General features: G+C 42.9%; 1 protein-coding gene across 1 annotated transcript; it reads right to left on the bottom strand.

Annotated features, from left to right (window-relative positions):
• Nucleotides 1-170: 170 nt before the first annotated feature.
• Nucleotides 171-26670, bottom strand: LOC120311019 (purine nucleoside phosphorylase). The gene is made up of 6 exons (XM_039350129.1): nucleotides 26515-26670; nucleotides 9318-9487; nucleotides 9043-9146; nucleotides 6853-7028; nucleotides 3491-3681; nucleotides 171-1563 (listed from the first exon to the last, which is right to left on the bottom strand). The coding sequence occupies exons 1-6, from the start codon at nucleotides 26535-26537 to the stop codon at nucleotides 1346-1348; spliced, it is 882 nt and encodes a 293-aa protein (XP_039206063.1). The 5' UTR covers nucleotides 26538-26670; the 3' UTR covers nucleotides 171-1345.

Below are 26670 nucleotides of genomic sequence, written 5' to 3'. Positions count from 1 at the left end.
TTTTCCTTGAAGACTTTTCGCTTCTCATTCAAGAAGCTTCTTCAGTTCTGGCTATTCTTGGCAAAGTCCAGTTGCCTTGTGAAAAAGCAACCATGACCTGGATGACTGAGAATCTCCATAGACCAGGGGTAGGCGACCGTGGCTCTTTTATGACTCGTGGACTTCAACTCCCAGAATTCCTGAGCCAGCCATGCTGAGGGGAAAGGGAGAGGTTTCCAAGCTGAGCCATGCTGGCTCAGGAATTCTGGGAGTTGAAGTCCACGAGTCATAAAAGAGCCAAGGTGGCCTACCTCTGCCATAGACCCTTACAAAACAGATTCAGATTCAAGGTTAGACATCTATGAAGGCTGCTCCACACAGATCTCCTCACACAGGATGCTAGCAATTCAGAGTTCTAACCCAAATAGGATGTACTTAATTCTTATATGCAGAAGGGCCTTTTGTTCTAGTTGGTATGGCGGTGCATCCAGGTGAGTTAAATTTGACATAGCTCCTGACCTTTCACTTATCACCGTCATCCATTTTGTGAAAACATGACCTCGCCTGCTTATTGCCTGAAGATGGTGGATTCAAGTTCTGAGCAATTCAGTAGCATCTTTGGATCACAAGTGTGGTTGGAAACAGGTTAATCCAAGGGATTAATGTGCAACTTCAACGGGTAACTGCAAAGACCAAACGGAACCTGAAAGAACTTCCGTGAATAATATTTCAAGTATTGGAAGGATGAGAGGCCAGACAAGTTATTGCATAGCAATTAAGATTCCCTGTTCAAAATGCCCAAGCATAGAAGAAGACCCAAACATTTAACAGGTTGAATTTGGTGGTCTTTGACTCCCCTCCAACAATGATTTTAGGATTCAGAAAACTGAACCCAAAGCTGCAATCAGAAACAAAATGGTACCGTAAAAAAAAGAAAAAACAGCCAGCTGTTACTAGGTTGCTGATGAGGGAACGGCTATTTTGAAATGGTTAAAAGGACTTCTAGAGTCCTCACATCCCTGATTTTAAAATGAAACAGGCCTACATGAGCTGATTTCTCACATAGTCTGCTCCAACGGGGGTTTCTGGAGGACTTTTACAGAAAAACAGATGAGATGGGACATGAACTACCAACATGCAGAAACAACACAACGAAGGACAAAAACAGGCAAACAAAAAAAAGGGCTTCTTGGTCAGAGGTGGACAGTAGGCAGGATTAAAAGGATGCTACTTCCACTCTTGGCAACTTTCCAGACCAAAATGTCTGCATCATGCCCAAGAGCGGGAATCTTAGCAGCGGGATTTAATAAGAAGCATATTCTCTCCTTGCCCAAAGTCACATGGAGGATCGTGAGCTGGATGGCCCCTAGGCTAAGTTGTTGTTGCCTTCGATGCGCTGCACCATCATGGAGACCAGCTTCTCAAGGGTGCGGGCGCTTTGGCGGCTGGCTTCCAAGACTTCTTCATGGTTGGCCTTCTCTTTGGTGTCATAGTCCAGAATGGCTTTGTTGGTGATGAGGGAGAAGCCAAAAACCCGGAGGCCACAGTGACGGGCCACAATGACCTCAGGAACTGTGCTCATGCCTGGAAGGGGGGAAGGAAAGGGGAAAGCATTAGAGCAGGGGTCCCCAATCCCCAGTCCATGGACCAGCACCGGGCCGCGGCATGCCAAAAACCGGTCCACACAAACAAGCAAAGCCCCATCCTCAGGATGCAGGGATTACATGAAACCACGCCCCCTCCGGTCTGCAGAAAAACCTCTCTCCGCAGAACTGGTCCCTGGTGCTCAAATGGTTGGGGACCTCTGCCTTAGAGGATCAGCTTTCAGAAGGATTGGGAAAGGTGGGGATATAGCTCTCAACACTCCGCCAAACTGGAGGAAGAAGACTGCCTATACCAGTGGTGGCGAACCTATGGCACGCATGCCAGAGGTGGCACTCAGAGCCCTCTCTGTGGGCATGTGTGCCATGCCCCAGAGGTGGCAACCGCCCCTTTTCAACCAACCACCTGCTAACTCGCTGAGGTCCCATGTGGCCGGATGCATCCCAGCACAGCTGGTTTCCCTCCCCCGTCCCATCCCTCCTGGCCTCACATGCTCTCCTTTTTCCGGGCACAACCTACTGCATTGCCTCCTCAACTGTTGGCCGGCCGTCCAGCTCAGAGGCGGCTTCTCTGAATTGCTGGCGGTAGGCTGCGGAGCCCCAGAGTGTGCCGATCGAGGGACCGGCAGGCTGTGTTTGCTGATGGACACTGTCGCCCCCCCCCCATATGCTCGCTGGCCTCTGTGTGCAGGGGCCGATGGTGTCAGGCAGCAGCCACCCCGGCCCCTGCCTCATCTTGCCCTGCGACAATGGCACCCCTGCCCTGCCCTGCCTCGCCTCACCTTTCAGGATGAGCCTCTTGCCCACCACCCCACCTGCCAGAGACCCCTTGGATCTCCCCCAACCCTGCCCAGCCCTCACAGGCGTCCCTCCCTGCAAGCAACATCAAGGTGACCATGCCCACCTTGGCCACACCCACCCAGTCTGCCTTGACCATCACAGCCACGCCCACCTGGCACTCGGCGATAAATAAATGGGTTTTGGGTTACAGTTTGGGCACTCGGTCTCTAAAAGGTTCGCCATCACTGACCTATGCATAACCAATAGAGGAGAATATTTGTAGCTCAGGGTTGAAATGAGGGGTTCGTGGTGGTCTCTGAGCTTGGTTGTATTGTGCATTGATGATGTTACCTAGTTTGGTAATGAAATGTCTGCAAAAAAAAACAACAACCATGCACAGAGACTACCAAGAATCCCTCTTAAAAATAAACTCATGGCATCAAACATGTCAATACTCCTTCCTTCTCCTATTTTCCCCACAAAAGCAAGTCTGTGAGGTGAGTTGGGCTGAGAGGGAGAGTGGTCCAGCTGTTTTTTTCATGCCTACGGCAAGATTAGAACTCACAGTCTCCTGGTTTCTAGCCTGGTGCCTTAATCATTGGAACAAATGGGTTCTCTATAGCAGCAGTCTCCAAACGTTTTGGTACCAGGGACTGGTTTCATGGAAGACAATTTTTCCATGGACCGGAGAAGGGTTCACGTACAACCTAGATCTTGCACATGTGCAGATGAAGCTTCGCTCGCTCACCTGCCGCTTGTGCGGCCTGTTCCTAACAGCCTGTTCTATAGCTTGGGAAGCTTTGGAAAATAGCTTGGGAGCGTCTGATCCCTTTCTCTTGGACGGCTTTCTTAAGTACTTTTAATATCCGAAATCAGCCTTTTGTCCATTTTGCTATCAGTTGCATAAGGAAGGAGATTCCTAAATACAGCCACCCCTGTTCTCCGACCTGAAAAACAGTTTATAAATCTGTCAGGAATTTTTTTTAAAAAATAGATTGCAGAAGAAGACAATCTTCTTCTGTACTTTTGCCTAAAAAGTAATCAGGTCATCAGGAGTTGGCCTGGAGGAAGACTTGCTTTGATCTATGCCCCAAGAGGAACATTTCCTCTTAGCTCTGTCCTTGACTGACCGACGGCATCGACGCCCAGCCTCTGCAGCAAACGGCACTCAGCAATGGTCTCGTAGTTGGGGCCTCCCAGGGCGCAGTAGACCCCCTCCCTCATACAGCCAGAACAGCCAATTTCAGTAGCCACCATAACAGCCAGTTTTCTCAAGTCTTCATTGTAGGCATCCGACATGGCTGGAAAGCGAACACCGAACCTGCAAAAAAATTAAGGGGAAAATGAGTCATGGGATTCATCCCAAAGTGCATATAGCTAAATGTCTATGGAGGTCACGGTTGTCCCAAAGGTGCATTTTTTTAGGAGGCCCTTGGACTTTCTTGGAGTCTTTGGAGACATTTCGCTTCTCATCCAAGAAGCTTCTTCAGTTCTGACTTCACTCCCCACCATCTAATCAGAGCTGGAAAAGGTTCTTGGAAGAGAAGTGAAACGTCTTCAAAGAAAGAAAAAAAAAACGAAAAGTCCAGTTGCCTGCTGAAAAAAAAAGCACCTTTGGGAGAGTCAACGGGATTGTATTTCCTTTCTTTGCATCTGAAAAATAGCCTGTAATTCTGTTTAAATCAGAAACGTTCATAAAGGCTGAGAAGGCAGCCTTGGACCCTGAACTAAATATTATATGGCCCTAATGCAGTGGTTCTCGCCATTTTTTCCCCCTTTTCCTTAGCTGTGCTACTCCCTTTTATTCTATTGGCTTTTGAAAGCCAATAGAATAGACTCTCTTGAATAGAGTCTAATTCTATTGGCTTTCAAAAGCCAATAGGAATAGTCCAGGCTGTCTCTGCCCTGCTGAGCCTGCCAAAAGTCCCATTCTGCAAACGGTGCTGCACCAGTCGAGTAGTCCTCGATTTACGACCGGTTGGGGGTTGTGGCATTAAAAAGGTTGAGAACCACTGCCCTAATGCTATAAAGCTACAGTCTCCGACTTATGATGATTCATTTAACAACTGTTTGAAGTTATGACAACACTGAAAAATGTGAATTAGGACCAGGTCCTTTGCACTTATGACTGTCGCAATGTGATCAAAACATGAGTGCTCGGCAACGAGCATGTATTTACAACCGTTGCAGTGTCCCAGGGTCACATGATCACCCATCGAGACCTCCCCAGGGGGCTTCCAACACGCAAAGTTAATGGGGGAAGCTAGATTCACTTAACAGTGTGATTCGTTTTAACAAAAATGGCAAAAAGGTTGTAAAATTGAACATGAGTCACTTCACTTCTAAATCACTTGGCAACTGTAGTGGAACGTAGTCTGGAATCCTAGGAAAGGGATGCTCCTCACAAGGCAAAGAGATAACAGAGCTTGGAATGCCTGGTAGGCAGGAAGAGGGCTAAGACTGACCTTCCTTAGCAGTTCACAGAGTAAACTTTATCTACAGCTATGCAGACATATAGTTGTTCTAGTCTGAGACTCTGGAAAGAGTGCAAAGAAGAGCAACAAAGATGATCAGGCGACTGGAGGCGAAAACATATAAGGAAAGGCTGCTGGAATTGGGTATGTCTAGTTTAATGAAGGACGAGGGGGGACATGATAGCAGTGTTCCAATATCTCAGGGGCTGCCACAAAGAAGAGGGAGTCAAGCTATTCTGCAAAGCGCCTGAAGGCAGGACAAGAAGCAATGGATGGAAACTAATCAAGGAGAGAAGCAGCTTAGAACTAAGGAGAAACTTCCTGACAGTTAGAACAATTAACCAGTGGAACAACCTGCCTCCAGAAGTTGTGCATGCTCCAACAATGGAAGTCTTTAAGAAGAGACTGGACAGACTATTTGTCTGAAATAGTATAGGGTTTCCTGCCTGAGCAGAGGGTTGGACTTGATGACCTCTAAGGTCCCTTCCAACTTTATTTTATTCTTATTCTTATTATTATTATTATTGAGGATCATCGCACAGTCAGCCAGATGTTCAGAATGGATTTGGCATTTTTATGTACCTATCGAGTCCTTACCCAGGACCTGGGATAGGCAGATGTGGATGTTTGATGGTATTACAGGTATCGTCGCAGGATGGAAGCAGTTCATAGTAAGGCTGCCTTTTGCAATTGACTAATAGCGAATTTGTCAATGCCAATGGTGTTCAAGTGGTGCTCCAGTTGTTTTGAGATTGCACCCAAGGAGCCTATTACTATTGGTACTACCCTTGCTTGCTTTTGCCACAGTCTTTCTATTTCGGTTTGTAGGTCTTTGTATTTTGTCATCTTCTCCAGTTCCTTCTCGTCTATTCTGCTGTCTCCAGGCACTGCCACGTCCATTATCGAGACTTTTTTGTCTTTCTTATCGACAATTGTTAAGTCCGGGGTGTTATGTTGCAGGTGCTTGTCTATTGTTGTTGTTATTATTGTTGTTTTGTTGTTATTATTAGGCAAGATTGATGTCAGGCCCAACAAACCAAGAACAATACATGGAGCTGCTTCAGCGCTGTTTCTTTATTGTTGTACAGACAGAATCTTGCCAGAATAAAGCAACTACTTGTAAAGCTACAGCTAGTCTTCAACGTGCAACCAACTTTCAGCCCAAAATTTCCATTCCTAAGCAAGACAGTTAAGTGACTTTTGCCTCATTTTACAATCCTTCTTGCCAGTTGTTAAGTGAATCGCTGCAGTTGTTTAGTTAGCAACATAGTTGTGAAGTGAATCTGATCTGTGGTGGCACAATGGTTAGAATGCAGTATTGCAGGCTAACTCTGCTCACTACCAGGAGTTCGATCCTGACCGATTTAGGTTGACTCAGCCTTCCATCCTTTCGAGATGGGTAAAATGAGGACCCAGATTGTTGGGGGCAATAGGCCGACTCTGTATACCACTTAGAGAGGGCTGTAAAACACCATGAAGCGGTTTATAAGTCTAAGTGCAATTGCTATTTGGCTTCCCACGACTTTGCTTGTCAGAGATTGCAAAAGGTGATCACGCGATCCCAGGACACTGCAACCATTATAAATATCTGACATTTGCCAAGCATCCTAATTTTGATCACATGACCACCAGGGTGCTGCAACGGTCGTTACGTGTGGAAAATGGTTGTAACTCCTTTTTTGGGGGACCGTTGTATCTTTGAACAATCACTAAACGAATAGTTGAAAATCGAGGACTATCTTTATAGATATTGTCTGTGAACTGCTGGCCCTCTTCTTGCCTACTAGACATTTCAACCCTCACGGTCTCATTGCCTCCTTGGAAGCAGCCCCTCCCTCCTGGGATTCCAGGCTACATTTCACCACAGCGACAGAAGTTCTCGTCCCAGCTGTGGATGTAAGTCAAGCACTATCTGTAGTCCAATTTCAAAACCGCTCTGGAAGCGGTCATTGAAAGAGCCACAGAGAAACTGTTTTCTCTCCTCACAGAAGTCCAGTGAAGCAAGAAGCTCACGTTACCTCTCATCGTTCGGTCCTATCAAAGGGTTTTGCCCGGAAAATCCAGGCATATTGATGTGGTCCCGGATCACCATGATGTCCCCGACTTTGAAAGCAGGATTCAGCCCCCCAGCTGCATTGGTGACAATGAGGGTTTCAACGCCAATCAGATGGAAGATCCGAACTGGGAAGGTCACCTGGAAGGAGAAAACAAAGGAAGATCCTGAAGGGGTGTTATGGCATGGAGCGAGGACAAGATACAGCAGTGGTTCTCAACCTTTTTAATGCCGCGACCCCCAACCAGTCGTAAGTCGAAGACTACTCAACCAGTCGTAAGTCGAGGACTACTCAACTGGTGCAGCACCGTTTGCAGAATGGGACTTTTAGCGGGCTCAGCAGGGCAGAGACAGCCTGGACAATTCCTATTGGCTTTTGAAAGCCAATAGAATTAGACTCTATTCAAGAGACTCTATTCTATTGGCTTTCAAAAGCCAATATTTATTTATTTATTTATTTATTTATGAGACTTATATACCGCTTTAAGTGCAAGCACTCTCTAAGCGGTGTACACCAGTAAGCAATGTATATATCTATTTACATTGCCCCAAACAATCTGGGTCCTCATTTTACCTACCTCGGAAGGATGGAAGGCTGAGTCAACCTTGAGCCGGTGAGATTTGAACCGCTGACCTGCTGAACACAATCAGCTAAAGTGGCCTGCAGTACTACAATCTAACTGCTGCGCCACCTCGGCTCATAGAATAAAAGGGAGTAGCACAGCTAAGGAAAAGGGGAAAAAATGGCGGACTGCGTTGTTTGGCGACCCCGTGAAATGGTCGTTCGACCCCAAATGGGGTCCCGACCCACAGGTTGAGAACCACTGAGATACAGGAAGCTAGTCTCCAGTTCTCTGACGGCTCTAAGCAAAGCAAGGAATCCATCTATCCGAATTTTACCTGCAATCATCTGTAGTTTCCTTTTGAAGGGCACTGTTTTATCTAAACACTTAAGAAAGACCCCTTGGCTTGGAGGCACCTAAATGTTCTGCTTTCAGAATTCAGGAATCTGTCTCTGCCCTTTTCCTGCCAGTGAAATAAGTTGTCAGCTCTTCGGGGCAATATAACAGGAACAATATTCATTTAATTGAAGCCTGAAGCTGGATTGATGCTGTTGTGATAACCAAGACCAAATTCCACCCATTCTGAGGCAGCTCTTGGATGGAATAACTATGGAAACCCATTGCCCATTGAGCTACCTACAACATAAAACATTCTTATGATGAATTAAAGATGAGCTGAAGGAAAAACGCAAGAACAACTTCATCATTAGGTAGAGTTAAGGAGTTTATAAAGCAATGTTTCTCAACCTTGACAATTTGAAGGCATGTGGACTTCAACTCCCAGAATTCCACAGCCAGCATTGCTGGCTGTGGAATTCTAGGAGTTGAAGTCCACATGCCTTCAAATTGTCATGGTTGAGAAACACTGTTATAAAGGGTGTTGCTCCATTTAATTTAAAATTATTCCAGTCTGGCCTGGAACTTTCCTAGGATGAATGTGGCAATTCCCCAAGTATTTTTCCTTTCTTCACAAGAATATAAGTGACAAATTTTGCAGCTGTACCTCTGCAAAGATCTACTGGCTTTTCATCTTTCTTCCAAAGAAGGGAGAGAAAATGGCTTTTTTTGCCATGTTTGACATAAGATGGGTGGCAAATAAATTTCATAATAATTAAACAAACAAACAAATACATGCATACATACATACTGTATTTTCCGGCATATAAGACGACTCGGCGTATAAGACGACCCCCGACTTCAGAGCCAATTTGCATGCCTAGAAAGTCGTCTTATACGCTGGAAAACACCATAATTTCCGGCGTATAAGACGACTCAGCGTATAAGACGACCCCCGACTTCGGAATCGATTTGAATGCTTTAGAAAGTCGTCTTATACACTGGAAAATACGGTACATACAACATCCCTTTGAAGGAGATTAGCTGAGAGAACACGCTTGCCCTAAGTTCATCCTGGAGACTTTCTTTTGCATTTTTTAAATTTTGGACTAATAGCACTAGAAAGTATCTCTGAGTGTGCTCAGAGACACTTGGTCCTTTTATTATAATTCATTGGTTTTCCACAGTTTTTCAAATTATGACTGGATCAATATCTTAGTTTTGAAATGACTGCAGGTCTGGGAGGAGTGACTCACCTTCCACAGTGGGTAGCCTTCGTACATATGGAATCGACCTTGCATCACCACAGTCGGCGTCCCACTCAAGTTCCCAAACACTAGCTTCCCAGCGTGGCCTACAACTTTAATAAGACAAGGAAAGGGTTAAACATTTTGCTGATGCCCCCGGTGGCCATTTTGTTGATGCCCCCGGTGGCCATTTTGTTGCATTGCAGCTTCTCTGTATTCTGTTGGTTTATGGCACCACCCAGTGTTCTGCATGAAAATTACACTCCCTGGCCATCTCCCATTACCTGTGCTTTGGGGAAAGTTGGGTATCTTAGCATATTCAAACACGACTTGGTCCTTTAGGAGGTCAGCCAGCCCCCCAAGTCCTGAGCCACAGATGATAGCCACTCGGGGACGATGCTTGGTTTTACTCAGGAGCCAATCTGCTGTCCGCTTATAATCCTCATAGGTGAATCTGAAACCAGAAAAGATTGAGATGAGATGGGGGAATACAGGGTTAATTGTTTGACCTGCAGGACTTAGGATTCACCAGTAGATGGCAGAAAATATGCACACAAACTCTAATGAAGAGTGTTTAATTTGAATTCTAAAGAAACCACATTAAAATAAATGTGTTTTTGACAGGACAGGAGGTGGCAGGCAATTGCAGCAACCAGAGTCAGGAAAGCAGGAAAAGAATGACTCAGCTGTCAAAATATTATGTGAGACGAGAGGAAAAAAAGCTATATTAGTGGTTTAGTTGTTTCTCCAACAGTGACGCTTTAGGATAACTCCTTTCATACACAGTACATCAGTAATCCCCCATTAGGATTTATTTCAAATATTTTTATTATGCTCATATTCCACTTATTCTCACCAGACTACACAGAGACCTCAATGATTAGAGGTAGTCCTCAGCTTATGACTACAACTGAGCCCAAAATTTCCGCTGCTAAGCAAGGCAGTTGTTAAGCAGGTTACGGCCCATTTTACGGCATTTTATACCATAGTTGTTAAGTGGCACTGCAATTATTTAAGTAAAACATGTAATTATTAAACAAATTAAGCTTCTCCCATTGGCTTTGCTTGTCAGAAGCCAGCTGGGAAGGTTACAAATAGTGATCACATGACCCCGGGACAGTGCAACAGTCATAAGTACATGCCAGTTGCCAAGAGTCTGAATTTTGATCATATGACTATGGGGTGCTGCAGTGATCATGAAGTGTAAAAACCGGTCATAAGCTACTTTTTTTCAGTGCTGTTGTAATTTCGAATGGCCACTAAACAAATGGTTGTAAGTGAAGAACTACCTATATTAAAAATACAAATAATCCTCGGCTTACAACCATTTGTTTAGCAACCGTTCAAAGTTATGACGGCACTGTGAAATGTGACTTAAGGCCAATTTTTATGCTTTCACTGTTGCAACATCCCTGGGGGGTCACGTGATGGTGAGCCAGACGCTCGGCAACCATTGTACATCGCAATCACAAAGATGGCCACTTGTGACCTTCCCACCCGGCTTGCAACAACCAAGTTTAACTTGGAAGCCAGCAGGGAAAGTTGCAAGTCAGGGTCACGTGATGTCTCATTTAAAGTCTTGCAGCAAAAAAGATAATTAAAATTATTGGTGGTCACCTGAAGCTTCATTTAACAACTGCATCACTTAAATTTTTAAATGAATTTTACGATCCCTATTGTGGTCATAAGTCGAGAACTACTTGTAAATATTTGAACTCTCCCAACCTCTTGGTGAGGTAGACTATGCTGAGAAAAAGGAGAACGTTCCAAAACAGACTGATAGAATAGAATAGAATAGAATAGAATAGAATAGAATAGAATAGAATAGAATAGAATAGAATAGAATAGAATAGAAGACTGGGACCTGGAATGGAATGGGATAAGAATAGGAATAGGGACAGGAACAGGGACAGGGATAGGGACAGGACAGGACAGGACAGGATAGGAGACTGGGACCGGGAATGGGAATGGGACCGGGAATGGGAATAGAATAGAACAGAACAGAATAGAACAGAACAGAACAGAACAGAACAGAATAGAATATCTGAAGCAAACCTTTCCTATTGTAGTACAAGCTAGAGAATCTTAGTTGATCCAGCCTTCCTTTTATTTGCTCATCTTATGTGCTTATTTGCTCATCCTTAGTACTTCTCTAAATAAAATTTCTCTTCTTTCCAAATATACCATCCAAATTGCAATTTTTTCCTACAGCGGCTTTACTGTATGCACAAAGATGGAAGACTACAGAAATAACCACAATGGAAGGCTAGATAGTGAAGGTGGCTGAGTTTGCAGAAATGGAACAGCTGACCAGTTTGATTAAGCAGGGAACAACAATTCTACTTTTACAAAAGACTGGAAAACCTTTATGGAGTTTTTTTTTTTTTCCCTGAAGATGGCAGAAATGAAGCAGTGATTTGGAGATTTACTGATTTAACTCCAGCAGGCGGGCTGACAGGCGTTCAACCCCATACACCCGAAGACAGTCCTTTCGGGCAGGAACGGGCTCAAGCTTCTCTCACCCCTCCCAGCCATCCCGGCCTTACACTCCTTTCACTCCCAGGCAAGACCGCCAACCGGACAGGTCCGGACCCAAACCCAGGCACTAAACCCAGAGCAAGCGGCCCTTTCGGGGAGGAAGCCATCCCTACAGAAGGTTCAAATGACTCCCGAACAACCCTCCCCATAGGTGGCAGACTGCCAAATTTCACCCACCAGTGGGAAGCCACCACTACGGACGCCTGAGTCCGGCAAACCATACGTTTGGGGGGTACCCAACCCCCCCAGAACGTTCTGTCCCTTGCCCCCAGCCATGTTCAATTGCAATTTTGCTTATCCGTTATATAAACCCAGAGAGACAATCACATACACACACACATATAGTAGGGAAACAGGAAATAAAGCCTAGTCTCCAGGGATTTATCTGAACTCTTGAAGCCAAAATTGTCTCCCTTAAATATTTTAAACTTTACAGAAAAAGGGGGAAGGGGTTTTTGTTGTTGTTACTATTGTTATTTTTTATATTGAAAAGCCAGCTGATTACAAAACGCTTCCACGAGGCTTACAGTTAAGAAAGAGTTCATAGGAAACGTTATACAACTGGACAACCACACCCCATATATAAAAAAAACACAATCAACAAATCTTAACAGGCATCCCACCCCTTGCCTGGGAAATACATTTTAAGATTCTTAGAACATTATTGGGGGCAGCGATATTGCTATCTGGGGGAATATTTATTTCAAAAAGTGGGTGCTGCGACAGAGAAGGGATACCGGTGGTCCTCAACATACGGCCACAATTGAGACCAGAATTTCTGTTGCTAAGCAAGATAGTTGTTAAGTGAGTTGAGACCGATTTTACAACCTTTTTGCCATCGGTTGCTAAGTGAATCTTGCAATTGTTAAGCGAATCTTGCCATTAAGGGAACCCAGTTTCCCCCCAATTGACTTTACTTCTCAGAAGCCAGCTGCGAAGATCACAAAAGGCAATCAAGTGACCCTGGGATGCTGCAATCGTCATAACTAATTCCGGTTGCTATACACCACCATTTCTCACTATGTGACCATGTCATGTTCAGAGGTACCAGGATCGGTGATCAATTGCTGCGACAGCTGTTAAGTGCGAAGACCGCTCATAAATCACTTTTTTCAGTGCCCTTGTAACTTCAAATGGTTGCTGAACAAATGGTCATGAAACGAGGACTATGGTAGACTTGCTGCAACATACAGCCTCTAAATCAGCCTTTTTAATGCCGCGACACCCAACCGGTCGTCAGTCGAGGACTACTCAACTGGTGCAGCACCGTTTGCAGAATGAGACTTTTGGCGGGCTCAGCAGGGCAGAGACAGCCTGGACAATTCCTATTGGCTTTCGAAAGCCAATAGAATTAGACTCTATTCAAGAGAGTCTATTCTATTGGCTTTCAAAAGCCAATAGAATAAAAGGGAGTAGCACAGCTAAGGAAAAGTGGAAAAAAATGGCGGGCTGCGTTGTTTGGCGACCCCCGTGAAATGGTCGTTCGACCCCAAATGAAGTCCCGACCCACAGGTTGAGAACCACTGCTCTAAATAGAAACGATCCTAGGCTCCATTTTTTGAAAAAGGTATAGTTTTATTAGAAATCAAGTGTATTTCAATAATGCATGGCCAGAAATGAGAATCCCGTGCCAAAATCCCTGCCTCCCATTACTGCCTCCCTCTCCAACCCATCAAGTCCAAGCCAAATGTTTTGAGAATGGGCAGGCTGGATGACCTTGAAATGTCCTTCCAGGAGATAACAGCAAGCAGTGAGGGGAGGGGGCAGCTGACAGACGACAGGTAGTCCTCGACTTACAATCACTCATTTAGTGACCGTTCGAAGTTATAATGGCAGTGAAAAAAAAGTGATTGATGGCCATTTTTCACCCTTTATGACCTTTGCAGCGTCTCCATGGTCTCCTAATCAAAATTTGGATGCCTGGCAATCAGCTTTTATTTAGGACAGTTGCAGTGTCCCGGGATCATGTGATCCCCTTTTATGAACTTCTGTCAAGCTAAGTCAATGGGGGAAGCCAGATTCGCTTAACAACCATCGCTGCTGCTCACTTACCAACTGCAGTGGTTCACTTAACCACTGCGGCAAGAAAGGTCATAAAATGGGGCAAAACTCACTTAAGACCGTTTTTCACACTTACATCCCACATGATTAAAAATTGGGCATTTGGGAAAACGTTATGTATTTATGACAACTGCAGTGTCCCGGGGTCATGTGACCGGTCTTGCTTAGCAACAGAAATTTTGGGCTCAATTGTGGTCGTAAACAGAGGGCCATCTGTAGTCACATTCTGTGTTGGGCAAAACCTTCTCCAAGAGATACGGCATGATGAGGACTTGTGGGTGGGGATGGCATCGCCCAATCAGATGTTATCTCGCACCTGCAGCCTCTTTGGCCCAGGATGAGTAACAGCAAAGGTTTAATTAGACCTGCCTTTTCCAAACTGGTGCTTTCCAGAGCAGTTGGCCCTACAATGCTCTATTGACTGGGGAATTCTGGGAATTGCAGTTCGAATCCCCTAGAGAATATGTTATATTTAAATTTAGTAGTTGGAGCAGTGGAAGTTGTGCAGTGAGCCAGAACATACAGTTGATTGGCTCCTCTGTGAGGCAATCTGCACTGTGATTGATTGCTGTGAGTGTGGAGTTTCCCTTTTTTCCCCCGCCTTTTTCTTTTGTGGGCCCTTTATGCTGTTCTGTGATTTCCCTGCCGATTTACCTCATGGTGCTCCTGTTTGCCTGACTATATCTTATTTGATGTACATATAGGCATAAAATACATTTATGTAAAACTACACATGTCAGCCTTTCTGACTTCCTTTGGACAACTGCTGCACAATTCCCTGACAGAATACCAGTGAGAGATGATTGGATAGGAGTCTTGGGGAATTCTGGGAGTTGAAGTCCAGACATTTTCAAGTGGGTGTGGTTGGAAAACTCTATAGAGACAGAGCAGAAGCCAGATTAGGTTGGTTGCATCCGGCTCAAAGTCACGTCCCCAAGCTGAGTCATACATCACACAACAAACCTTTGCCACTTCCCAAGATTATTATCAGCACAAGCACACTAAGATGCTGGGAAATTTTTAATTTTTGTGAGTGGGGAGCAGATGACAAGAAAGACCCTATCAATTCATCTCCCTTAATGCTCATTAAACTCTCCATTCCCCTCTGCTCCAAACAGATGCACACATTATGTTGTGTTTGCTCACAGCTTATCAACTAACCACCACTTTTTGCAAACAAAAAATAAAATAAAATAAACATTGTCCCAGCCCAACATACCTTCCTCATAGCTGAACAACAGGTTTAAAACAAAGTCAGTTAAAAACGAACACATAAAAATAGCACTATACAGGTAGTCCTCAACTTACATCAGTTCACTTAGCGACCATTCAAATTTACAACAGCACTGACCATTGCAGCATTCCCATAGTTACATGATCAAAATTCAGATGCTTCGCAACTGGTTCAGAGAATAGAGTTGGAAGGGACCTTGGAGGTCTTCTAGTCCAGCCCCCAGCTCAAGCAGAACCTATACCATCTCAGACAAGTGACTGTCCAGTCTCTTCTTAAAAACCTCTAGTGATGGAGCACCCACGATTATTTATGATGGTAGCAGTGTCCTGGGGACATGTGACCTTCGGACAAAATCAGTGGGGAAGTCAGATTCACTTAACAACTATGTTACTAATTTAATAACTGCAAATGAGTCAAGAAAGGTCACAAACTGAGGCAAAGCTCACTTAACAAATGGCTCACTTGATAACATAAATTTTGGACTCGGTTCTGGTCGTAAGTTGAGGACTACCTGTATTCACATAACATGAAAAATGGAGTTGATTTCTAACATTTATTTTTATTTTTACTTGGAGAGATGTCAGAGCCCATCCGGTTCAGTTATTTGATGGTTACGGTAAATTATTGTGCAAATAATATGCTGGGAAACAAAGTATTCAGAATTTGTATTATGTAAATCTTTTCTTCCTCTTTCTGGGTGCAGTGGCATTTGTGGCTGTCAGCAGCAGAGAATATACAAGACGGGAAAATCCAGATCATCACTGGTTCAGGTGACAATCCGGATTGTCCCTGAATTATGGAGGAGCAAGGGCGGAGAAGGAAATGAAAGCAGCCAGAGGGCTGAGATCCATTGTGAATTAAAGAGGCATGAAAGTCAGGTAATCCTTGACTTACGACCCTAATAGAGCCCAACATTTCTCTTGCTAAGCAGGACAGTTGTTAAGTAAGTTTTGCCCGATTGTATGACCTCCAAATGCTGTAAGAATCTGGATTACTGGAAGTTGGAGGGGATCACATGCGTAGGCTAATGATGTGAAGAGGCTTTAGGGCACTATAAAACAGAAAATTATAGGTTCCAATAAGGAATTCAAAAGAAAAAACCGCAAGAGGTAAGAAAACAATAACCACCACCAATGAATGCAAAGTACCTGACTTTGCATCATAAAGTCTCTTTCCACACTTGGCAAAGGAGGCAAAAAAAAAAAGCTGCTGAGGCATCTATAGCTCTTGATTGGCTGATCTCCTGAAGGGTATGTGAGCCAGGAAAATGCCTCATTGGTTCCCAGCTTGCAAAGAAGGAGCTTGTGCTGCAGCACAGAAAATGCCCTCGAGCATGTGTGTATGTACACATGTGTGTGTGTACGTGGTGCGTGCTTGTGCACACACTCAGAAAATGTAATGCATTGTTTTAAAACATGCACAGGAACAAGGAGTCCTGCTTGTTCAGGGGACAAGCATTTTATTTGAAACTGTTTGCTGACTAGAGCTTTGATCCTGGCTCAAAATATTCGTCATAACTTTCTTGTGAAACAGGCAGTGTGAAAATGTCTTGGTTTCAACAGGGATGGGTCAATGCTCAGCAGATCTCCAAGTGAGAGCCATGCCCTGGTCTAGAGGTTAAAATGTGGACAAGTGACCATGAAGCTCTCTTGGAAGACCCAAAGGTGCATTTTCAAGAGGCAACTGGACTTTGTTATTCCTTGAAGAAGTTTCGCTTCTCATCCAAGAAGCTTCTTCAGTTTAGACAAAATATTAGAATAGAGTTGGAAGGGACCTTGGAGGTTGGTGGGCTTCCTTGTGCACTTGATGGAGAACAGATTAAAAGTAATCAATCCTTGACTTACCACCACAATGGAGCCCAAAATTTCTCTTGTTAAGTAAGACAGTTGTTAAGTGAATTTTGCCCCATTTTATGACCTCTCTGGCCATAGTTTTTAAGTGAATCACTGCAGTTCTTACGTTAGTAACACAGTTGTTAAGTGAATCTCGCTTTTCCATTGACTTTGCTTGTCAGAATGTCGCAAAAGATGATCCCATAATCCAGGGACACTGTTAAATGTCATAAATACATGTCAGTTGCCAAGCCTCCGAATTTTGATCACATGACTGTGGGGATGCTGCAATGGTCGTAAGTGTGAAAACAGTCATAAGTCACTTTTTCAGTGCTGGTGTAATTTCGACAATCACTAAACAGATGATTGTAAGTTAAGGACTGCCTGTAGATGGGCCAGAGGTCCAATCCAACAGAACACTACTTGTGTTTTTATGTTATCTTCTTCTTGAGTAACTATGCTCATCAGCACTTATGTAGCCATACCCAACCAGAAATGTGTCACATTCTTAGCAGTGATACAAGTCACTGACAGTTGATGCAATCCTGACAATTGATGCAACCTCCTTGTATTATTGTATCTCTTGCCAGATACAATGACACTAACCCATAATTTCTCAGTCTTATTTCTGGATTACGTAAACTGGGCACTGTAAGAACTTAGTCAATGGGGAAGTGATGAGTCATGAACAAGATTCTTATCAGGACAGCCAATTAGTTTTCAATGGGTTCCAGGTGCTGTAAGAACAAAGAAACACCAGCAGAATACACAGCGGTTTTGTGATTGCAACTCCCAAATGCAAGGAAATGGTTCAACATGAGGAAATGAAGAACTGCTTTCTTCTGGTCTTAAAAGTCAACAGCCAAGATAGATGTAAGAATGTAAAGATGCCTTTTATTGAGAACTTCCAATCCAGGGGATGGGTCAATGCAGGGATATGAACTGGCCATAATATTTCAACAGCATGCATGAATTTAGGCTTCCTTCTTCAGAGTAAATCAACAGATGGAGCCAGGGTGTTCAACATTTGCTCCAAATTAAGGTGGGAAAGTCTACTGTTATGACCACAGCTTAATTTAAAAAAAAAAAACTTAAAATTGGTAGCTATCAGATCATACACAGCATGGCCTATATCATGTTTACTCAATATGGACATTCCACACTGGGTCTTCTACCACTTTTGAAGGCAAATATACATGTCCCAAGATAATATTGCAGGATCTAATCTGGGTGGGTCACTGAAACCAGAGGTCTAGTCCTCTAAGCTTTCGGACTCATGCTGAAGCCCATCCTCGGGGAACTTCTCTCTACATATTCTGGTAAATAGAAGTTCCCTGAAGATGGGTTCCAGCACAAGAAGACTAAAACTCTGGTCCCAGGAGCAACCCAGATTGGATCCTTCTACCACTTCCTCATCATAGGAACAGTTAAGTTAGGAGGGTCCTTGAGCTTGGAAGTTTTCTTCCAGACGTTTCATTACTCAAATTAGGTAACATCATCAGTGCTACCTAGTTTAGATAATGAAACATCTGCAAGAAAACAATCAAGTTCAGACAACACCAAGTACCCTTCATGTCAACCCGGAGCTACAAGTATTATCCTTTATTGCTACAGTTAAGTTAGTATGCAAAGTGCTTTCACCCTCTATGGCCCAATATTTCACCCACTGTGGACAATATTGGGAGCCGGTGAATTGCTCAAGACACTCCCAGTGGATATCATGATTCAACAAAGACTTGGGATCGGTCAGCTGAGACCCATCGATCGGTCACTGAGTCATGCCAGTCTCCTGGAGTCAAAAGCATTCCTAACCAATTGGATCCATGCCTACCCACATTATAAAGCTAAGTTCCATGTCCATCTCCTGATTTTCAACTCAGCATATTTTTCCATGTGACCTTTCTGAAGAGAGTTAAAGATTACATGGAAAAGGACATTAACTAGAGAACTGGATAATAAGCAACAGTCAAGATTTTGCCCCAGAACTGCCTACTTACCCAAGCATTTTTAATGGGAAGAAGGCCAATGTTTTACAAAATATTATTCAGTGACCAGTTACAAGAAAACTACACCTTTGGTGGACTGGTGGACACGCTTGTTCTTCACTGTCAACATTACTGGCAACGTTTGAGAAATTTTCCACAAAGGGAAGTCATCGGTTTTTCACATTTCTTGCCTATTCTACTATTGCATTTAAAAAAAAAGAATTGCAATCTTCCAGGTTGCATAAAATACGCTATCAGAATAGATGTTGGCTGTGGTTGCATGAAATGCATAGTCATAATTCTGATTTACTGATAAAGAACTATATTCCAAGATAAAGGGACAAGCAAAGATATTATTTTGCTGACAAAGCTATGTACGTATGTCCCTGAAAGAATTAGTACATTGTTTAGTACAGCGGTTCTCAACCTATTTGGGGTCGATCGACCATTTTTCTGGGGTCGCCAAAGGTGGCGATCTGCCATTTTCTCCCCTCAGGGGGCGGCGCTGCGCATGCGCGCTGCGCATGGGGGCGGCGCTGCGCATGCACATATCATTTGTGTGACGGGGGTCGCCGTCACACAAACGTTGAGAACCACTGGTTTAGTACATTAACTTGTTTCATTGCTCCTTTAAAAGTGAGGGAAGTTAGCCCAGAGAAGAAAATATTAAAAGGGCAGAAAAATATATTTTTCCTCAAAAGGATTTTTTAAAACCAAATCTGGCCCCAAATCTATCTCTCTGCCCCAAGCAAGAGCTAGCCCCATACAAATCCAGATGTAAAACCACCAGAAAGTTGAAGCCAGAGCACTCAAGAAGACAAAGAGAAAATCTGCATGCCCCACCCAAACTCTAGGAGTCATTAGCCCCATCACTTGGGAAGCAGGATATGATAATAGGATTAAACCACAGATATCAAGGCCTAGAAAAACACTCAGAAATAACCTTAAGGTTCATGCCACAGGAACAGGGAACTATTCCAAACAAAAGGCTAGATGGGGTATAAAAACCTACTGCCCATGTGCTCAAGGCCTTTTTCTTCTCCTCTGCTCTTTCTTGCAAGGACCATCTTTCTGCTTCTTCAATAAACTGTAACCTTCTTCCCAAAGCAGTCGCCATGTTGCTTATTTATCCCCAGCTTGGATGAACCAGGGTGAAGACTTACTTCTGACAAAAGTAAATTATAAACCAGGTTTTCTAGACTAAGAATCATGGCCTATTATAGGGCAACAACTGAGCTGAGGCCACACACATCCCCTAGGATTTTTTTTAAACATTTGCTTTCACCAATGAGATAAGCCAAAAAGAAATCATAAATTGTGAACCTCAGCACATAGCCTGTTTTCAAATCACGAAATTTTCCAAACTCATTTGCAGTCATTGTTATATTTATTCATGGCTGGAAACCTTTATGGTCTTTTTGCTGAAAATGGGGAAAAATGAACTTGAGGTCTTTGGGTCCGATGATTCGAAAGGGAAAAATGGAGGAAGGGAATTATGATATAACCTTAAAAGGAGTAGATAGGCAATAAACAAACATATCTGTAACGGGTGTAAGAAAAGGTTGGAAGCAAATCCTTCATACATTTTTTTTTCTTTCCTCTTCTTTTTTCTCAGTTAGATATCTGTTTTTCCTTCCTTCCTACCTACCTTCCTTCCTTCCTTCAAATTCATATTGCTTTTACTATGACATAATTTTTTTTCATAAAAAATATTTTTAAAAAACCCCAAACACATTTGTTTGGTCAGTAAAACCAAATCCCTGAATTTCAAGAGGCCCATTATAAAACAGCCAGTTTTCTGGTTTTGTTTCTAAGAAACTACTGCATCATCAGATTGATTGTAGCCAAAATAAATAATTCAAAAGACAACAACAAAGTTGTTTATATAATTACTTATTACTCATCAACAAAGCCATAGCCTTTGCTTCTCTTTTGTTGAAATATTACCCATTTAGGATGTTCCTCTCTACTAACATGGACTAACCATAAATTTAATATCAAGCCAGAGTTAAACTGAGTCAGCGAAGTACAGAGGAACAGGAGTCCGAACCTTGAACTCTAGATCCTTGCCAACATTTTTATATCTATTTCTCCCTTGATGCAGATCTCCCAAGGACAGTGATAAATCTCTGAAATTATATCCATACTCAAGGTCCTGATAAAATAACCAATGATTATTGATAATAAAATATAAACTAGATTTTGCTTCCTTTTCTTAACTGGCAGTTTCAATTTGTATTTTCTTAAAGGTTAAAGTTTGCCTTGTTAATTGTGCAAGCATAAAATACAGGTAGTCCTCAACTTATGACCACAATTGAGCCCAAACTTTTTGTCACAGTTGTTAAATAAATCACTGCAATTATTAAGTGAATCATACAGTCATTAAATGTCTTCTTGCATTGACTTTGCTTGTTGGAAGTTGATGTGAGGGTTACAAGTGGTGATCACATTTTTATTTTGTGTTTCACATGACCCCAGGACAATACAACTGTCATAAATACACTCAAATTTTGATCACGTGACCATGGGGATGTTGCAATGAGTGGTGTGAAAAATGGTCAGTAGTCAGAAGTACCATTATAACTTGGAAAGGGCATTAAACAACCGGTTGCAAGTCTTGCTTGTAAATAAAAATTTTAAAAAGAAAAACATACTAAATTTGGTCTTGGGATCTAGTTGGGATGTAACAGTTTTGGGTTTTTCACTTTTCTCTCCAGTTATCTTTCTCTTAATTCTTGTGGGAGATGAAAATATAGCCCCCTTATATAATAAGATAGGGCTAGAACAGGGGTAGGCAACCCAAAATACTCAAAGAGCCACTTGGATCCGTTTCCCACCGAAAACAAAACACTGGGAGCCGCAAAACCCTTTTGATATCTAAAATGAAGATAACAAGATAACTTTTATCATAAAGGTAAAAAAAGATATATGCAGTGTTATCTTCATTTTAGATGTCAAAAGGGTCTTTTTCTGTCTCTCTCCTCTCCCTGTCTCTCTCTTTCCACTCTCTCTCTCTCTCTCTCTCTCTCTCTCTCTCTTTCTCTCCCTCTCTCTCTCCCCTCCCTCTCTCTCCAATCATCTGCTCACCTGGCAAGCTGGCTTCAAGCTGCTCTCCAACAAGCTCAGGGGTAGGCAACCTCGGCTCTTTTATGACTCATGGACTTCAACTCCCAGAATTCTTGAGTCAGCCTAGCTGGGCTAGCTAGCTCTCTCCTGCCCTTCCTGCTGTCCACTCTCTTTTACACACACACATACACACACACACACACACATACACGGAGGGAGGGAGGGAGGGAGGGAGAGAGAGAGAGAGAGAGAGAGAGAGAGAGAGAGAGAGTTTCTCTGTCTCTCTCTGCAAATGGCAGAGGAGGCTGGGAGCTGCAGGGGAAGGCTCAAAGAGCCACATGCCGCAGGTTGCCGAACAAACCTGAAATAGGCCCCCACAGAAGTAATTTGAAGCTTTAACTTGAACTTTCTGCAGTTTTTTTTAAATATATTTTATTAGATTTTATATGGGTAGGGAAAAGGTGGGGTCAGTGTGGGTACAGGAAAATCAGGATAAAAGGGACAGGGTGTGGCTGACTACAGTAAACACATAATTCAACGAACAAGCTGTCGTCCGGGTCTTCATATTAAGAATTATTTTTATATAATACTAGACATTTATAAGAATAAATCGATATAGTTACAACTGATATTTGGTAAAAGGCTAACATTCCTTTAAATAATTAACATAGTTGATAGCATAACAATTATTTCCAATCATCAACCTTAATACTTAATACAGTAAAACTCTAAAATCTCTTCTTATTCTAATGTGTTTCAACCCACTGATAAAATTTTCCCCAGGTTTTATAGAAGAGTGAATCTTCTTTTTCCTTCATCTCTAACGTTAATCTGTCCATTTCTGCACAATCTAGGATTTTCAAAATTATAATCTGGTCTGATGGTAGGTTTTCATTTTTCCAAAATTAGGCAAATACTATTCTTGCAGCTGTTAATACATGTAATATTAAATAATCATTTTTTTGCCATAGTTAGGTCTTAATATACCTAACAGGAACAGTTCTGGTTTAAATTCTATCTGGATTTTCATCATCTTTTCTAACCATCTATGAATCTTAGACCAATATTTTTTTGCAATGGAACATGTCCACCAGGCATGATAATAAGTACTTGGTTTTTGCTTACATTTCCAACATGTTTCTGATATGTTTTTAAACATTTTCACTAAGCGGACTGGTGTCATATGCCATCTATAAAACATTTTATATAAGTTTTCTTTGTATGTTACTGCTTTAGTAAGCCTAATATTTTTATCCCACAGTTTTTGCCAGTCTTCTACTTCTATAGGACACAGGTCGGCAACCTGCGGCTCCGGAGCCGCATGCGGCTCTTTGAGCCTTCCCCTGTGGCTCCCAGCCTCCTCTGCCATTTGCAGAGAGAGATAGAGACAGAGAGAGAGGCACTTGCGCTTCCCTGCTTCTCTATCTCTCTCTCTCTGTGTGTATGTGTGTGTATAAGAGAGGAAGCAGGAAGCAGGAAGGGCAGGAAAGAGCTAGCTAGCCCAGTTATGGTAACTCAGGAATTCTAGGAATTGAAGTCCATGAGTCATAAAAGAGCCGAGGTTGCCTACCCCTGAGCTTGTTGGAGAACAGCCTGAAGCCAGCTTGCCAGGTGAGCAGAAGATCGGAGAGAGGGAGGGGGGGGAGAAAGAGAAAGAGAGAGAGAGAGAGAGGGAAGGGGAAAGAGAGAGAGAGAGAGAGGGGGAAGAAGACTGGCAAACCAAGGGCAGAAAGAGAGGGAGAGAGAGGGAGGGAAAGAGAGACACAAAGAGAGACCCTTTTGATATCTAAAATGAAGATAACACTGCATATATCCTTTTTTACCTTTATGAGATATATGTATGTGTATATATATGTATGTATGTGTATATATATGTATGTGTGTATGTATGTATGTATGTGTGTGTGTATATATATATATATTCTTGTGGGAGATGAAAATATAGCCCCCTTATATAATAAGATAGGGTTAGAACAGGGGTAGGCAACCCAATATATATATATATATATATATATATATATATATATATATATATATATATATATATATATATATATATATACAGACACATATATAAGGTAATATATAAGGTAAAAAAGGATATATGCAGTATTATCTTCCTTTTAGATATCAAAAGGATTTTGCGGCTCCCAGTGTTTTGTTTTTGGTGGGAAACGGGTCCAAGTGGCTCTTTGAATGTTTTGGGTTGCCTACCCCTGTGCTATGCCATATGGTCCTCATTGCAATGGGTTATTAATGTAAGCGATGTTGTGTTATTATGCTTGCGATGTTCCAAATTATTAGCAAAATAAACCTCTGAATCTTAAAGTAAGAATTATTGTTTTGTGCAGCTGTCTCTTGTCTTTTTCATTGGGTTTTTCCGCGACATTCTCTTTCATGAGAACCTCACAATATTCACTTTCTAGAATTTGGAACAATTGGGCATCTTAATTAAAATCAAACTTCATTTTAAAAAATTGGCCTGGGAAACCAGCAGTCACGTGACAAGGACCTGTCCTTCAATTTTGAGGGAAATTTAACCTAGTACAGAATACTTTTTTCCCAAATCACATAAGCAAACTCTGGAAACCTCAATATTCTTGGGCTTTCCATTCTCAAATAGTGAGGGGAAAAATAAGAATTTCAGTTTTCATAGGCAGAAGCATATAGAAACTACATCAAGACACCGTTGAGCAATTTAGGAATTGGAAGTCATAAAATTTCTCAGTCCCCTTCCGTATTAAAAATGACTCAAGTTTTCTTTTGACTCAAATTGGTTCAGAGGCCAGAGAAAAAAATCAGTTTTCAATATGATGCATCATATTAGCACACACCTCAAATGGATGTTCACTGTTTCACTCATCCCTTGCCTGTTTCTTGCATGTTTTAATTGCACGTATTAGCAAGAAAGGCAAAAAGTCATTTCAGACATGAATTCAATGCCTTCTTGAAAGCCTAATGGGCACAGATACACGCACACACCCTGAAGCAGATTGATAACAGCACTTACTCACTTTACAGGTTGCACTGAAGAACAAATTGAACCAGAAACATCTTTGCAACTTAATGGTCTCCAGATCCTTTAGGACAGGGGTGTCAAACTGCCAGCCTGCAGGCAGTGCAACACATAATGTGATGTTGTGTTTGACACCCCTGCTTTAGGACTTCAACTCCCAGAATTCCTAGCTAGTCCTGGCATATAGTGGGGAGAGTAGTAGGTGATGGAAGGCTAGGCACAACCAATTCTGCCTCTCATATATGGAAAATTAAAGCTACTTGTAACCTCAGCCTACCTGACAGGCTAAAGAAGCAGGAGGGAGCTCACTGCCTGTTGGAGAGCTGGGATAAAATATGCAAATTAAATTTGGAACATGAAGTATTTACATAGGATCTTTCGGTCTAAAGAAGCTACATAAATGTTTCCATGCTACTTCAGGAATGTAATTGATCAATAACAGTAATGTACTTGCTATGATTTCCACTTCTTGAGCCCAATTCTTAAGTCCCTAGCTCAATTTTCTCACCCCAATCAAAACTCCAAATATCCCAAAGAACTTTTCCACAGCTGAGGCTGGAGTTCAGCAAAGGAATAAGGACCACCATAATGATAGGAACAGAGAGGATGCTTCAGAAGAGTACTCCCCCTCCTCCCCCCCAAAAGATGAGCAGATTAAAATAATTTTTAAAATTGTGTCAACTCTGAAGCTTCTGGTTCATGCACTGCTTAACTTTGCTGTAAGGGAATGCTACTAACCTCTACTACTACTAGCAGTGATGAAAATGTCACAGAGGATAGCAGCCCACAGCTGATTTTACGGGGGGGGGGGGGGAAATCAGGACTTGACCTTGATTTCTGGGATGGGAGACCACGGGGAAAGGTCACAGTTGTAGTCTACACCAATGTTTCTCCACCTTGGCAACTTTAAAATGTGCAGACTTCAACTCCCAGAATTCTCCAGCTGCTAGCTAGGGAATTCTGGGAGTTGAAGTCCACACATCATAAAGTTGCTCAGGTTAAGAAACGTGGCCAAGACTGAATTCAAAGAACCATCAATAAAGAGGAACGGGTAACCAAGACAATTACACAAATCTGTCCTAACAGACCAGGGGTAGGAAACCTTGGCTCTTTTATGACTCATGGACTTCAACTCCCAGAATTCCTGAGCCAGTCATGCTGGCTCAGGAATTCTGGGAGTTGAAGTCCACGAGTCATAAAAGAGCCAAGGTTTCCTACCCCTGTAATAGACCAACGGACCTGAGTTTAGCTAGAAGGCGAGATTCTATATAGCAGCCACCGCAATGGTAATAATAACAGTAATAATCTACCCAACCTCTCCAGACTCTTCTGAGGATTAACCCCCCCCCCCGATTATTTTACATTATAAATTGGTAAATTTTACAACATCCACCCATTCAAAAGCATGAGATAAAATATAGGGGTCCTTAGCGAATTGCCTCTTTTTTTTAAAAAAAAAGATGCTGAAAAATATCCGCTGATATTCCCCTCTCCCTCTCCCCCCCCCCCAAGCCGGGACTCCTTAAAATCGCTTTCACCACCCCGAGGCCATCCAGACGTGTCGGATGACTACTCCCATCTGCGGCCGGCGATAATGGGAATTGTAATCCAGACACACACATACATCAGAAAGCCGCCCTCGGATCAGAGACAGATGGACCATAATTATTCCACCGAGGACCTTCCCCCGTTTCCCGCAATCCTCCTCCCCGGAGCAACCCGGTTAAATAGTAACGTTCCCACGCTGACCTTTCTTCCCGCGGGTTGGCCATGATGCGAGTCGGTGATTTTTTCTTTTCTTTCTTTTCCCCCGCCGCTTCCGAAGGTTCCTCCAGGGAATCGCGTTGCTCTGCGGAGAGACCGGAGGCTCGGCCGGCCTTCTAAACAGAAAAGAACGTGTCGTCA

Source organism: Crotalus tigris, unplaced genomic scaffold (assembly GCF_016545835.1).
Source record: "Crotalus tigris isolate CLP2741 ecotype Arizona unplaced genomic scaffold, ASM1654583v1 scf7180000018306.2785112, whole genome shotgun sequence".
Lineage (NCBI taxonomy): Eukaryota > Metazoa > Chordata > Lepidosauria > Squamata > Viperidae > Crotalus > Crotalus tigris.
The sequence above is the reverse complement of the archived record's forward strand: the minus strand, read 5'-3'. Positions and strand labels throughout refer to the sequence as shown.